The sequence below is a fragment of the Electrophorus electricus genome, chromosome 24 (genome assembly GCF_041902795.1).
Source record: "Electrophorus electricus isolate QZ-2024a chromosome 24, ASM4190279v1, whole genome shotgun sequence".
In the NCBI taxonomy this organism is placed as follows: domain Eukaryota; kingdom Metazoa; phylum Chordata; class Actinopteri; order Gymnotiformes; family Gymnotidae; genus Electrophorus; species Electrophorus electricus.
Window position 1 is genome coordinate 6,428,659 of NC_137520.1, and position 16,553 is coordinate 6,445,211.

Consider the following 16,553-nt stretch of genomic DNA (forward strand, 5'->3'; position numbering starts at 1 on the left):
TATAGCAAATCTGAACTACCTAATGAATGGACTAATTAAGGAACTAATTACCACAGGGCTAAAGTTTAATTACTATCTGGGATGAGATCTGATGTGCTACACCTTGCGTTGTAGTGCTAAGTGAATATGACATGAGGATAAACTCCATATAAGAGCATATGAATGAATGACAACACACACACACGCACGCACGCACGCACGCACGCAGGTACTTACTGGTACATGGGCTTTAAGAGAAGATGGGAAGGTTTCTCATTGACATGGTAGATTGGAAATGGATCGAATCCACCAATAAAATGAACTGAAAACCAAACAAAGGATCAAATTAAAATTGAAAAAACAAAACAAAAAAAACAAAAAAAAAACAATGACAGATGAAAATGACACACGAAACTGAATAAAAAATGAAGATGTGAAATTTGAAAGGAATCTTAGACGCTCAGCAATATGATCATGGCACAGAAGCACACAGGCCTTCTCTCAAACGGATGTGTTTGAAATGTGCTTGACGTAACAGTGCAGGCTTGAGACAGACACACACACACACACACACACACACACACACACACACACACAAACATATATGCAGTCCTGAGCATAAAGAGAGAACAAAGGTGTGGTGCTGTAAAATAGCTCTGAGCTCAGTAAACCAGCACAGCAACCACAAAGGTGCTTTTAAAGGTTTTTTTGCTTGAAGTCGCTCGTCCTGCGAGGTCAGAAGATCACAGCTAGTGGTACCACAGCCTTGCTGGCGCTCACCTCTTTCTGGGGCCATGCCAGAAGAATCACAGAACAGAGGGCTGGCTCAGCGGGCACCCCCCCCCCACGCACCCACACACAGACCCGTGTACCCTCATGCACTCTGTCACACCAGAGAGGGCCAGGGTGTGAACTGGGACCACGCTCCAACGTACAGGTGCACGCACATCAGGCAGGCCGACAGCTCGAGAGCTCCGCCAGGCAACGACCTCCGGTGTTTCTTCCCAGGGACCCGGGAAAATAACCTTTTGGAACACGGAGACACAGCCTGCATGCTCCGAGAGCTAGCCACTGGCCTTGACACGCCGAGAGACACACACAGCGAGGTTATATGCTAATGGAAGAGTGGTGTGGAAAGCACACCTGCTCCGGGGGAAGCAGATTTCCTTACATGCCTTACATGCGGCAAGCTAGCCGGAGTCTCCGCACAAACGCGTCTCTTTTGCAAGCCTGTTTGCCGAAGTTAATGAGGCTTCCTGGCCTTACTTTCCGGCAAACAAAATGTCATTGTTGTTATGTTATTATGTTAGCATGACTATTGTTTCCTAATTTAAAGATCTCACCAAGAGTGTGTAATTGGGTTCCACCTGACAAGATGCTAATAGTTTTTTAAAGAGATTTTCTTTAGTAGTTGATACAAATATCAGCAGCAGAAGAATACAGACACAGACACACACACACATACACATCTATGAGTTGGCGAATACTTAATGATAATGGTTCTTGCATAATTAATCCTATTTACCAGAGCCCCAATGAGGTGGCCGGTAGTGTGGCGCTTATAGCATGATCCCACAACACAGGCCCGGACCAGACATAGGATTTGTGCCAACCTAGTCTCTCGCACAGGCGCGTGCACACACACACACACACAAAAAAAACCACACACAACCATTTTTAATGTGCAGTCTTCCTGCCCGGATTCTGCCTATTCCCCCCCCCCCGGCGTTCTCTCTCTCTCTCTCTCTCTCTCTCTCTCTTTCTCTCTCTCTCTCTCTCTCTCTCTCTCTCTCTCTCCCCTACAGTGTCTCTCCTCCTCAAACACTCCCTCCCTCCCTCTCTACAGGATTATGTATGAGTGTGACTCAGCTCGGTGCCAGCAGGTGGCATTCACAATAATGTGTCAAACTACAACAGTTTGACCCAGTTTCAAAAAAGAGGCTTTTCCCTTCCAGTTACTGTATAGCAGTCTGCTCAGCACTGATAACCACACACACACTCTCTCACCAACTCATACTAACTTAAAACACATACGCATGCACAAAATTAGAACTGGACTTGTGTTAAGAGGAACTTACACTTATCTGAAATCAGTTTAATGTTTAATTTCTCACACAGTGACCAGTATGCAGGCTCATCATTAAGACGCTTCTATTTAGTGGTGTCTAGAGTCCAGAGAGATCAAGGAAGAATACAATGGTAAACCCTGAGAATTTATCATTCAAATCACTCATGAAGGACAGATGAGAGACGAAAAGAGAAGAGAAGAACAGATGAAGAGAAGAAGATGTAGAGTTGAGAGAAGTAAACTTCAGAAACTGGAATAATGATGAAGTGTGGGAGAGAAATCTAATCCCCCCACTTCACAAGAACGCAGCAATGAACCCCTTAACAGAAAGAAAGAAAAACATGTTTGACCTTGAGATTCTTAAGAAAGGTGGAATTAAAATGGCAAAAAAACATCCATACTTTCATATAAATACATACATTCATATACATCCATACATTCATATAAATACATACATTCTTTCTGCCTCTCTCTCTAACACAAACACATCTGCACGTGCACAAGCATGACCACCCCCCTCACACACACACAGACACACAGACACACACACACACACACACACACACACACACACACACAGACCACAGAGTCTTCAAGCTTTATCAGCTGAAATCAGCAGGACTCTCAGCAGAGCAGATCACATGAGAAAATCTCAGCATTAACAGTTCTCCACTTACCGTGACGTCACCCCTCTTAACATGTCGGCCAAGCAGAATATATCCGCTTTCTCTTAAACCTCACCGTGTGCTGGTGTGCAACGCTAACAGGTCAGTGCAGTCGTGGCTGTATAAAGTGGCATCACATCAGAGCCGTTAAGCAAAGGCGAAGTGGTAGTAAAAGTAAAGTCAGTTATTTCTTTTGACGTCCCCGCCGTCAAAGTGGTACGGCCCTCTGGGGACAGCTTGGTGCTGATTAATAGGGCCACGGAACTTCCCCGGGGTCATGGGGGGTGGGGGGTGGGTGTAACTAAACAGCCAGTCTGGTATGTGACCCTCACAAACAACCGGCTGTATCTTTAACTCACTCTGAGCTCACATGCGGCGCTATGCACGTGTGCCATCCACAGAGCTGCCCGATTGGTTTCCTGAAGTCTTTATGGAGCAGCTCACACACACACACACAAACGTGAAACAACCCAGTGGGATTTATTCAAGCTCGAGCTTCCCAGGGACAGCACAGAGGTGGATTTCCTGAATTCCGATGAGCTAACGCGAACTTTCACTCAGTCCCCAAATGCTAACCACTCAGTTCTCTCCCCTGGCCAATTTGGAACTTATTTTACAGTGTTCTGGATGTGACACGGCATAACCTAAATCAATCCAACAGATATTTTTTCCTCGGTTGCACAGCAGAGAGATGTGCACTGACATTCTCAATGCAACATTCTCAGAAGATTTAAGGAGCTACCGCACTCTCAAAAAAAGACGTGCATTTGTTGCATTGCTTTGTAGCTCTTCATTAAAAGTGAAAATGTACTTAAAGTGACATGATTTAAAGGGTCGAGAAGGACCTTTTCTGCTTCTTCTCAGTTGCGCAGTAATGGCAGGACATGAGACTGGCCACACATCTGGTCATTGGAATACGTTTCGTTTGTATAGAAGTACAACGAGAAATATGAGAAAATGAGAAAAACGTTTATAATCAGAGGTGGTTCGGTTTCTTCTATGTTATTATTTTCACATCAGATTGAATGTTTTTTAAATGTTATTTTTTGTTGTTTATTCATTAAGTATCACATTTGAGAAAGATTAGAAAATAAGATTTTTGCTGCCCTTTGTGTTAAGATAAAGGATAAGATAAGGTAATATTGTATTGATCCCAAAGGAAATTGCAGTGCAGTGCATGTTTCAAGCAGCTGTGATGTTTGATTTACATGTGACATAGGGATGAAATATTAATTAGAATTTAACACGTCTTACATTCACTGCACTTCAAATATAGAGTTGAACTTGCTTTAAAATGCATAAAAATGATTAATTATTAATATTAGTATTATTATTAATTCATATCAGTATCAGCCACAACAAAGTGCTAAGTATCGGTTATTGCATCGGCCCAAGGAATTCAATATTGGTGCATCCCTGGTTCAAACACTCTCAAAAAGAGATATACACAGGCACATGCTCTCTCTCTCTCTCTCTCTCACACACACACACACACATATATATATACACATGCTCTCTCTCTCTCTCTCTCTCTCTCTCTCACACACACACACACACACACACACACACACACACACATATATATACACATGCTCTCTCTCTCTCTCTCACACACACACACACACACACACACACACACACACATATATATATACACATGCTCTCTCTCTCTCTGTCTCTCTCTCTCTCTCTGTCTGTCTGTCTCTCTCTCTCTCTCTCTCTTTCTCACACACACACACACACATATATATATACACATGCTCTCTCTCTCTCTCTCTCTCTCTCTCTCTCTGTCTCTCTCTCTCTGTCTGTCTGTCTCTCTCTCTCTCTCACACACACACACACACACACACACACACACACACACACACACACACACACACACACACACACACACTGCTGTCCAGACAGACAAGGACAAGCTGACAGCTGGAGGCTCTTCTGTAGACGACCTGCTGCCAATTAGAGAGAAACTGAAGTGAGAGCATTTGGGGACAGGGGTGAAACAAAGAGAAACTGAGAGACAGACAGACAGACAGACAGACAGACAGACAGACAGACAGACAGACAGATAGATAGAGAAAGCAGAGGGGGTGTACTCACAGCTGTCTTCTTCCTCTGTGATGGCACTCACAACGTAGCAGGCGTAGACGAAGCCCAGCAGCTGGGGAGAAACACCCAACAAACACAGATAAAACACCCTCTCCAACTGCTTGCATTTGTGACCTTTGACCTCGTTAACGTATTGGTCTCGTTATTTTTTAACCCATACCTTACTGAAATGGTTTCCCATCGCTTAGAACCGCATATAAGGCTCAGAGTACCTCACGGCTCCTCAGTGGGCCTAGAGTCATGTGAGGGGATGATTTATTTTTTTAAAAACATGTCTGAAGACCACCGCACTCAAATGTACCGAAGGGGCCGCAGAGGAGGTGTTTACTAAATCACTGGGGTGATTGTGCTACGCACAACTACAACTATCTGTGGCGGGAATTTAAAAAAATATCTGAAATGGGTATGAACCAAAGGTACCCTTTAACGGTAATGTTCTTCAGCGGATGAGGGGCTCCTGACAGAACCCTGTGCCAGCTCCAGTGCCAAATGAAAAGATCAACATGAGTGGGGCATCTTTTTGGGCCGTATTGGTGGGAAATGGTATGGCACAGAGGCAGATGGCGCACCTCTGTTCTAAAGTGCATAAAGAACCACGAATGCCCAGCCCAAAACTACGAGTGGCACCACGCCCAATAAATTAATCAGTCTTTGAGCATACTGTCCTAAATGTACCCTCTGGGAAAACAATATGTGTGTGTGTGTGAGTGTTTTGAGTGTATGTGTGTGTGTGTGTGTGTGTGTGTGTGTGGTGAGTGTGTGTATGTGTGTAGGGATGGGTGGTTTCATTTAGTGTGTGTGTGTGTGTATGTGTGTGTGTGTGCGTGTGTGTGTGCACGCGTGTGTGTGTGTGTGTGCGTGTGTGTGTGTGTGTGTGTGTGCGTGTGTGTATGTGTGTGTGCGTGCGTGTGTGTGTGTGTGTGTGCGTGCGTGTGCACACGCGTGCATGTGTGTGTGTGTGTATGTGTGTGAGTGTGTGTGTGTGTGTGTGCGTGTGTGTGTGTGTGCACGCGCGTGTGTGTGTGTGTGTGCGTGTGTGTGTGTGTGTGTGCGCGTGCATGAGCGAGCCAGTAAATGAGGAAGGACAGCGGTGTGTAAATGTAGAATCTGTATGTAGTGAGAAGCACTAAAACACCGACATGCCAGCTGCAGCTGGTCCTTCCATAGTCAGAACTCTGCACATATAAACTCGTTCTCCATAATATACTCATATTTACATCACAAGAATGTACATATATTGTGAAAGTAACTATGAGTTCTATGTGGAGTATACCAGGATCATGCTGAAATATGAATACAAAGAACAGGAAGTCTACTCCCGGGCCTTTTGATATGCTAAACCTGATCTCCAGTCAGGTCTGAGAGATGGAAAAGGCCACTTTCATCAGGAAAATGTCAACACCCAGACAGTACAGTGTGTGGAGAGGAGTGTGTCTGCTTGATTAAAATAACCTGTTAATCCTGATTACTTTAAAAGAAAGGTGTGTGTGCATGTACATCTGAAGGAAAGGGAAAACAACTTCAGAGACAGCCAGCAAACATTTATTTGGGCAGAGATGTTTGCTCTGAATAAAGTTAGACTTCATTTTTAAATGGAGAAAATATATTAGTCACTTCTTTCTTTAGCAGGACTCAGAAACATGTCCCTGGCATAAGGGTATTTGCTACACTTCTAAAAAAAAAAAGAAAATGTCAGGTTCAACATCTGTGTCAGCAGCTCTTCTAAAACTCCTGACAATCCAGAAATTCTTCAATAGCTCTCATCCAATAAATCTAGGGGGGTTTTTTTTGTTTTTTTTTGCTTTAATGGGGTCAATTAATGACTGATTCTTTAGGGGACTCTTTAGGTAAAGCGTGTCCCAGAAATGACTCCCCTAAACTTTAACCATTATGGTGCTCTCAAACTCAGCATCTCTGGAGAACAATTCTAAACCTCTTTCATTAACACTTTTGCAATTTAGCCCCTCCACGCCTTAAAGCCATGCTCCATTTATTTGACAGTGGCACTGTCTCTGGCCATGGGTTTTTATCCCGCCATCTGTTCTACCTCTCGCTCTGTGCACTGACTGCAGCTACCACGTGCACCCTTGCATTCACACTGTCTGTCCCTTCTTATTTACCAAAATACAAGACTTATTATTGGGAATTTTGGAACGTGCTGTGATGTTTGATGCCTTGATGTGTCCTGGGTTTCTGACCTGATCCAGACCCAGCAAATAGGTTTGGTTTGGCTGTGGGTTCGCTAGATCTCTAGGTATAACAGATCAATGACTTCTCGCTGCTGATGTCCAGACTAAGTAATGAGCTACTGTTTTGAATGACATTGCTATTTATATAAAATATGCATGCAATAGTACCCTAATGTTTAAGAGAAAAAGCCTTATTTCACACTAAGCAGAGTTGTCAAAGTTCTCCTCTCAGTAGCAACCACAGGAGCAAACATGCTCTCTTTCCCGAACGTCCTTTTTGGGGCTTAAAAAATGTGCTTGGCTTCCTAAATGTGTAAAACCTTTGTAATTTGGTTTTCCATTCCTGTTGGCGTATGGCTGTTTGCACATTGCTTTCACTATTCTATACATTTTCCACCTCCTCACACACCACAACTGGTCGATCACTTACACACCCTACACGCAACCATCAGTCAGACCGTTTTTCTCTGTGTGTGTGTGTGTGTGTAGCTGTTTTACAGAAGTGTATGTATTAGACCAGATTCACACATGTGGATTGCTCATCTCCTTATTAAAATGGCATTTTCCTGTCTAAAACAAATTGATCTTCAGGAGAGTATATACCAGCACAATGGTGTTAAGCAGTGCCGCATCACGTGTGATAACAGCCAAGTTTTTTTGAGCAGGTCATGTGATAACAGCCAAGTTAACTTGAGCAGGTTATGTGATAACAGCCAAGTTAACTTGAGAAGGTCATGTGATAACAGCCAAGTTAACTTGAGAAGGTCATGTGATAACAGCCAAGTTAACTTGAGCAGGTCATGTGATAACAGCCAAGTTAACTTGAGCAGGTCATGTGATAACAGTGTTTGAGCAGGTCATGTGATAACACTGTTTGAGCAGGTCATGTGATAATACTGTGTTTGAGCAGGTCATGTGATAACACTGTGTTTGAGCACTTTACACACAGCTGTAGAGTTTAACTGCACAGTGTGTGTGTGTGTAGCAGGTAGAACAATGACTTACTGCTGAAATTTACAAGGAGAAGAATTATAAGGTCAGTATTAAGGTTGAATTGAAATTATAGCTGCACTGTAATGAGAAAGCAATGAAAATGAACTATAGTGTAAATTTCAGAAGCCAGTGTGTGCGGCAGTTGCACTGAACAGAGAGAGAGAGAGAGAGAGAGAGAGAGAAAGAGAGAGAGAGAGAGAGAGAGAGAGAGAGAGAGAGAGAGAGAGAGAGAATGTGTCTGTGTGTGAACCAAGCAGGTGATAACCAAGGCAATAAATATCTCACTGAGAGACACCATTTGGCAATGGAAAGTAAAAAATGAAATGTTTTTAGTCTGTAAACAAAGTTTTTGTTTTTCATAATTGTATTTATATTTATTTGTCATATCCATGCATGATATCTTTGGAAATATAGCATCTTGCACAAATACATCTCGCCGAAAAATAAATTACCCAAACTGAACCACAGCTCCACAGTGGTTTTTAATGAAAAAATGTCAGATTGGTACTGATATTGATGTTGTGTCATCTCTAATTATGTCACTATTATGTCTAGTTTTCTTCAACTTAAGCACATGGTCAAACCTCTCTAAACCCTCTCTGAGTTCTAGAGGCGGCTCTAGAACTAAGAAACCATGAGTTCAAATCTTTATTTTAATAGTGAAAGATCTGATTTGTGAGACTACTGAACAAACACCCATGCATGAAATGGATAAATGAGTCAAAACAGCACCAGAAATTCATCTGCTGCACACATCAAAGAAGGTACGCTTCAAAGAAAAGACGACATACATTTCCGATGCCTGTACCGAACTGTAGTGGAAAACAGTTTTTGCACTCTGGTGCGTTTAGTGTTTTAGCATCTTGTAACATCACATCCTGTGTTTTGTTCGTTTGGAGGCCTTTGGTTCGCATTATGTTCATAGGTCAAATGAACTGCACCAGAATTAGTTTAGAAACGGGCCAAGACTGAGCAGGTGGGTCATATTTGGGTTCGCTTGAATCAAACCAAAGTCTGAACATAGCTGAAAAGTCTTTTGAACACACAAACACACACACACACACACACACACACACACACACACACACACACATATATATATATATATATATATATATATATATATATATATACATACACATGCGCTCTCTCTCTCTCTCTCTCTCTCTCTCTCTCTCTCTCTCTCTCTCTCTCTCTCTCTCTCTCTCTCTCTCTCTCTCTCTCTCTCTCTCTCTCTCTCTGATAGGGTCACTGATAGGGTCACTGTGGCAGTACTGTCTCCCCGCATCAGACAATCACAAGCCTCCATCAACCTGCTCCTGCCTGTTTCTTAGTGTCCTCGACCACCAGCCTACATCCGTCACTACTAGGGGGGGGTCCAAAGATAGACAGCACATGGAGATTTAAACAAAGAGCAGCAAAACGAGAAGACAGGAATGGGGAAAAAGAGGTAGGCAGAGAGAGAGAGAGAGAGAGAGAGAGAGAGAGAGAGAAATCATGTAAGTAGGGCTCACACCGAAGGTCGTGTGGACTGAGAGGTGTTGGGCAACCCGTGTCCGTTGTGTGAGGGAAAGAAAGACAGTAGTTTCAGTGAGTGCCCTGAGGACAATAGTCTAATCTTAAACATTGATATTATCATCTTAATCAGTGTGTGTGTGTATGTGTGTGCTTGTATATTCTAAAACTAAACAAGGGGTTTTTTCCACTACTCTTAGCTGATATTAAAAGAACTTGGATGAGCTAGACCACAGATGAGCTAGACAGGGATCGGTCTCGATATCTGCCTACCGGGGATGCACAACATGCTTACAAACACACTGCAATCGCATGGCTGCCTGTCAAAATTATGATACACTGGTAAATCATGTGCTAGAGTTAAACATTGCAAAGTCATGCAAACAACTGGTCTGCATTGTTTTGACCAAAATGATTGGTGCCTGTTGGAACACCATGCTACATCCATCCAGCCACAGAACTGTCCTTTAGAAAGTCTGTGATTGGTCAGGATGTGCATGGTCTTTTGGGATGTGGTAGAAAGCTCATTTGTACACTGCAGCCTTTTGTGATGAGTACTGCCCAGGTCGATATAACAAACTACACACTGTGCAGCCATACTGGTTAAAAGAAATTTTGGTAATACAGTAGTTTAATATAGTTGGCTGGTTGGTTGCAATGAATCACATGTATGCAGAATATTCTGCCTATACAAACACCCAGTCTGTCTCTCAAGGAAGTCTGTCTCTTAGAAAGCATTTAGTATTCACAACTACTCCCACTGCCAGGAGAATTAAACGACAATCATGACCAAGTCATTATATTATTAACGATTATTATTCCATACGTTACCATCTAATGTACCACCATGATGTGCTTAATACCACCATGCAAATCATTTCCAGAGTGCGTCTGGTCTGCTATACTGTCACATTATTTAAATAGTAGCCTAGCTGAGTAATCTTTAAAAATGATCTGAAAAGATTAGTTGTCATGGTAGACCAGTACAGGCCCTGGATGGGGGTCCGGGGTTCCAGGATACATCTCCCATGTGACTCCCCGGGTTTTCCTTGTCACCCGGGAAGGGCATACGGAACGCATCAGTTTCTTCCTCCTGCCTGGTCCGTCTCACTCTCTCACTCTAGACTTCCCGTGGCTGTGTGCGCACAATCCACAGATGTCGTGGGCGAAAAACCAGATCCTGCAGGGGGCACCGTCCTGCCATCGAAGGTGCTTCCCCAACAAGGCTGCACCCTTTCAGGCTACTTCAGTAGAAAGCCCGGATGCTGATAGGCGGGTGCCTATTCCTTCAGAGTACCAGGACCTGGGGCAGGTCTTCAGCCCCAGCAAAGCCACGCTGCTTCCACAGCATCGAGATTGGGACTGCGACATAACACTCAAGGAGGGAGAGGTGCCCCCTCGGTGCAGGATCTACCCCCTCTCTCAGGAGGAGGAGCGTGCTATGGAACAGTACATCACAGAGGCGCTGCAACAGGGGTACATCCGCCCTTCGACCTCTCCGGCGTCAGCAGGAGTCTTCTTCGTGATGAAGAGGGATGGGGGCCTGAGACCTTGTGTGGACTACCGAGGACTCAACAAGCTGCTGGTGCAGTACCCGTATCCCCTCCCCCTGGTACCGGCCACACTAGAACAACTGAGATGGGCCCGGTATTTCACGAAACTGGATTTACGAAGCGCATACAACCTAATCCGGATCCGGAACAGCCTTCAGCACCTCCACGGGCCACAATGAATATTTAGTTCTGCCGTACGGTCTGGCAACGGCCGTGTCGATTTTCCAGGCCTACGTTAATGAGGTTCTGAGGGAGTTTTTGGGAAGATCCATCGTCGCATATATCGACGACACTTTGATCTATTCCCTCTCCCGGAACCAACATGTGAGCGACGTACGGGCCGTGCTACAGACCCTATTAGGGAAGTGCGAGTTCCATCGCAGGGAGGTCGACTTCCTAGGGTACGCCATTTAACAAGGGTGTGTGGGTATGCAACCAGGCAAGGTGGGGGCAGTGAAGGCGTAGCCAAGGCACTGCAACGCTTTCTGGGCTTCGCCAACTTTTACAGGAGGTTTATTAGATCCTTCAGTTCGCTGGCAAGGCCCCTCACAGACCAGTTCCGGGGACCTGTGAAAAAGATCAAATGGACTCAGGAGGTCAACAAGGCCTTCGAGGAGCTCAAGAACGCCTTCGCGACTGCTCCCGTCTTGCAACAACCTTTCATGCTAGAGGTAGACGCCTCCGACATAGGAGTGGGCGCGGTGCTTTCGCAACACATGGGAGAAAGAGGCGGCCTGTGATCCATCGCTTACTTCTCTCAAAAGCTGAGCTCAGCAGAGAGGAACTACGGGGTTTGGGGACAGTGAGCTCCTGGCGATGAAGCTCACTTTCGAGGAATGGAGGCACTGGGTTGAGGGAGCAAGACACCCATTCACAGTATACACCGAACACAAGAACCTAGAATACCTCCAGACCACCAAGAGACTAAACGGCAGGCAGGCCAGGTGGTCAATCTTCTTCTCCTGGTTTCAGTTCAAGGTCACCTACAGACCGGGAGAGAAGCACACCCGAGCGGACGAGCTTTCTCGACAATACACAGCAGAAGCGCGGTCCGCGAGCTCAGAGCCGGTTCTCTTCCCCACCTGCTTTTTCACGTCCCTGGAGTGGGAATTGGACCGACAGATCAAGGCTGCTAATCCTCATCCACAATGTCCCGCCAATCACCTCTACGTCCCCCCGGCCGGCACGTCGAGGCGCACTTATCACGTGGGCACGCACATCCGGGTCATCCAGGCGCAGCCCCCACACAGCAAAACGCCCCGGGTACCTCCGGCAGGGAAACTCCTCCCCTTTGCCTACGCGCCCCCGACCATGGTCCCACCTGGCAGTGGACTTTGTAATCGACTTGCCGGTCTCTGAGAGCAACACCACGGTCCTGAGTGTCGTGGATCGGTTCTCAAAGATGGTCAGGTTCGTCCCTTTGGTAGCCCTGCCCGCCGCATGGGAGACGGCCAGTATACTGTTCCGCCGGATTTTCAGGCAATTCGGCCTGCCCGAGGACATCGTTTCAGACTGAGGCCCCCAATTCACATCACGGGTTTGGAGGGAATTGCTGGGCAATTCACAGTTAGCTTGACGTCACAGGTGGCGCCTGCCCCGAGTTGGCCTTCGGGGGGGGCTCTGTCAAGGTGGACCGGTACCCAAAGGGGGGGGACACGCTCCTGCCGAACCAGGACCGTGTCACGCACTTTCCTCTCTCGTAATCACCTGTCTTCTGAGAGGGTACACCTGCATCTCATTGACCTGCACGCGTATTTATACACCCACAGGTTCAGAAGGACGGGGCTGCACATTAGTAGTCCAATTACGCCTACTGGAGAGACACTACTCCGCTCCTAAGGATCCACTAGACTCGGCAACGCTACTCGGAAAGTATGAATAATAAAGAACTTCCTAATGGAACTTCGCCTCTCCCTTCCTCTCTGCTGCCCCCGTCACATTAGTTAAACGGCCTGGAAAAAAAAAATGAAAAGAAAAAGACAGAAGTTATAATATTAAGTCCAAGAGCATTTATCTGTCTATTTATTTATTTATTATGATTTACAGCGACTGGTCCGGTATTAACAGGAAAACAGAAAAACTTCGGTCCTGCTCACAATTCACATTAAAAACAAGTCACACACAAAGAAATAAAATACCTGCCTGAACATTCAACACAGTAAATCATTCTTAGTCAACAACACACACATGCATACATAAAAACCCTTCCTAATCATTTACCTTACATCAGCAAGACACTTTCATGTCTCTCTCTCTCAAACACACACACACACACACACACACACACACACACATCACTTTCCACTAATGATGGGATTACTGTGGCAGTACTGTACCTACTCATCAGCCTGCCACTGCCCCGTGTCTGTCTGCAGGTGCACGCCGAGGGGGAGGCCCTGCTGCCCAACAACACTGAGTTGTCTGCGCACGCCTTTGGCGGTTTTTAACAAAGCAAGGTGTCGTGCATATACATACTGCGCTACAGTGCATATCCATGTGGTTTCTCTTATTTCAGAGGCAAAAAACAGCTCACCACAACAAGCAGCAGTTCTGACGCACCGTCCCGAACGTGCTGTTGACTGCCTGGTCTTAACGTTGACGTTAAACCTCTTTATGAGAAACGTGGGTGGCCCTTCTCCAGTGCACTGGCCGATCCTCGAAGCTGGGTTCTGCACTGAAACACCTCCAAAGCCACAATGCACACACACCCTGGAGAACGGTCTAAAAATGCATACTAGTCTTCAGGCCGAGACAAAAACAAGCAAGCGCCTGGCCCGAGCAAAGCTTTCATGTGCTAAAACGCAAGCGCCAAACTTCAAAGGGCAGAAGCATTAGTGAGCAAACCAGAAGCACGTCCACCATTTCCACTGTTACTACTGCTGACGCACCCAGAAGGTCTTTCATCTCCTCGTTTGACTCATTACTTCACTCTAAAAGTGGTGCCAAAGAGGAGAAAGAGGAGCCGCCTTCTGTGGCAAGGAAGTCCATCGTACTGGAGGACAGCTGACCAGGCAATCCAAGGTCAACAAAGCCCAAAGAGGCCTTGAGATTTATGACCAGGCAAGGCACTGTACGCACCTTACAGAAACATTCAAGCCTTAAAACCGCAACACTGTGCAACAAGTAACGTGTTGAAGGTAAATGTGCACACACAAGCACATGCGCAAAAGACTAATCAATTATCAAAATAGTCGTTAGATCTGACGTAGAGAGGATGCTATGCAGTTCGTTTAATTCTAATCATGGCATGAAGGTTGTCCCAGTTAAACGGAGGAGACTTTGAACAGCACAAAGAACAAGAACGTACCCGGAGCACCATCAGCAGATAATAAGAACAAGGAAAGAAATCTCAAGCCCGTTATCTTTCACCTGACAGGTTAAATAAACTCACTGAGCTGTGTGGCCAGTGTGTCTTCAATGCGATTTTGAATAAAAGGTCGAATACCGAAAGGGCAAGTCCAGTCTCCCTCGATTGGATCATTTTTGAATCTCTTTGCAGGAGCAAAAAGTACCGGCAGTGAAATAGGTCCACAGTGGCAATCTTAATAGTGATTGGGCCATGAACGCTTCCGATGGAATTTAAGGACTTTCGGTGATTGTGGAAAGAAAACGGCCAGTGGTGTTACGTTCGCTGAAGGACTGGGAAAGTGACGTGTCCAGGAGACCGGGGCCGGGATGGTGGTGTTACGTGCGTTGAAGGACTGGGAAAGTGACGTGTCCAGGAGACCGGGGCCGGGATAACGGAGCTGGGTGGACTAGAGAAAGTCAGCGAGACTTAATATGCTTAATACAAACGCCTTCTCTACGCCACATTCTAAACCTGGCTGGACGCCATTCAGCCCAGGCCTGTCAAGCACTGGACATGGTTCTGGCCCTAATAGCCGCCTCCACGCGCTGGACAGATTGAGCCCTGATTGGTGGAGAAGGGTACATGGTTTAGGCTAATTTGCCAGGCATCACCTGCCTGGCAGACATGGGTACACACGCACAGGTGCTTTTTGCCTCAGTGGCAAATTTGTTGCCTAGGGTGATGGAGGCAACAACTTGACCCCAATGCCTTAAATGCCCTTGTTTGGACCCTCAAACCATAGCTGAGGATTCAGGCACAAATGCCTATGTTCTTTACCCCTGGGGTCAAGGTAAAGTAATGCATTAAGGACAGCACTTAGTTTTATCTTATATTATATAGCATCTTTCCCATGCTGAAGGTGTCTTTACTAATAGTCGGAAGCCATGGAACATTTCTTCATCAGCCCTTGTGGAGAAGATAGCCTCCAGGTTTTTTTCAGCTGTGGGAGTCAAACCGAATATAAAGGAAATCGGTAAAAAGGAGTGATGTTGGAGCACAAGACGTTAAAGAGACCCCAGACATGATTCTCAGAAACCAACCATGTGTGTTGTCAGATTAGTTTATCTCTCAATGGGACGCACATTTGACGATAGGTATGCAGTGAGTAGTCCTTCCCGTGGATCTTCAGAAACACGTCAAAGCGAGCCTGGAGAGGACTGGAAGTTGCATTGGTCCCAGGCGGTCCGGTTGTCCTGCCGAGCCCCGAGGAGCGGAGCGAGGACAGAGGTGCATGGGCGTGTCGCTGACGGCTTCCTTTCTCCTGCTGTTGACTGTGTCGAGCGGCGAGCACCTCTTCAGTACGCTGAAGCTCACGGGGGAAAAAAAACTATTTATGCCGTACCATGTGGCAGGAGAATGCAGGAAGCCTGGCGGTGCTTTTTACGGAGAGGCAGACGGCTAAGAAAACGCACTTTTAAGAGACGATCCGTCACTTTGTTCCAGAGAAAGTTGGATGTTTGCTTTTAAAAATGCCCTTATGTATATTACACAGGGAAGTGGCACTAATTGGGCAGCTAGTAGCACCTATTTGACTGTTCTGGGTTCTAAAAATCTGATCTGAAAATCATTATTAAATTAAAATAATTAAAATAAGTCCCAAAGACATTTTCAAATGTAAAAGGAAAAAGAGATATAGATTCTTTTTGGTATTTTGTATTTATCATTTGTTTTACAGTTTCCATAGAGATATAGAGCACTTAATAAGTGATGGATGCATGCAGCATGTCACATGATGAGTCGCAATGTGTGTTTAAGTCCAGAGGTGCATTCTGCTCTGTGTTAAACAATCAACAGCCATCAAAAGACAGTCCACTATTCTCATATTCCCAAAGCCTTCCATAGTTCTAGTTGACCTCATTTTTATAACAAACAAATGTCAGCTACATTTAATGTGAATAATGAATCATCCTCACACAAGACTGTCAATTCAGGACAGAAAGACACCAACCTATGACAGCCGTCGACTCTGTGCCATGCGGGAGAGAGCCTACGGTTCGTAGGTTTACATCACGGCCACAGGATCCCAAGGTAAGACTGTTGGCGCTCACTCAAACCTTCGAAATCAAGGCAATTTCAAAGCACAGAAAAGTTACAGGTTCTCCGCAGCTTAGAAAACCTATCAATAACTGC

General features: G+C 45.5%; 1 protein-coding gene across 5 annotated transcripts in view; it reads right to left on the reverse strand.

The window, feature by feature from the left end:
• nkain4 (sodium/potassium transporting ATPase interacting 4) overlaps positions 1-16,553 on the reverse strand; it is a 46,883-nt gene that overhangs the window by 3,708 nt on the left and 26,622 nt on the right. For 4 of the 5 annotated variants that reach the window (XR_014119766.1, XM_081707142.1, XM_081707140.1 and 1 more), the window contains 2 exons: positions 4,816-4,876; positions 217-301 (listed from right to left, as the gene is read on the reverse strand). Coding sequence is in view for 4 of the 5 variants with exons in the window: in XM_081707142.1 (XP_081563268.1) it covers positions 217-301; positions 4,816-4,876 (146 nt within the window). In the remaining variant the exon portion in view is untranslated. The remainder of the gene's footprint in view (positions 1-216; positions 302-4,815; positions 4,877-16,553) is intronic. The other variant, XM_081707141.1, reaches the window with a different exon arrangement.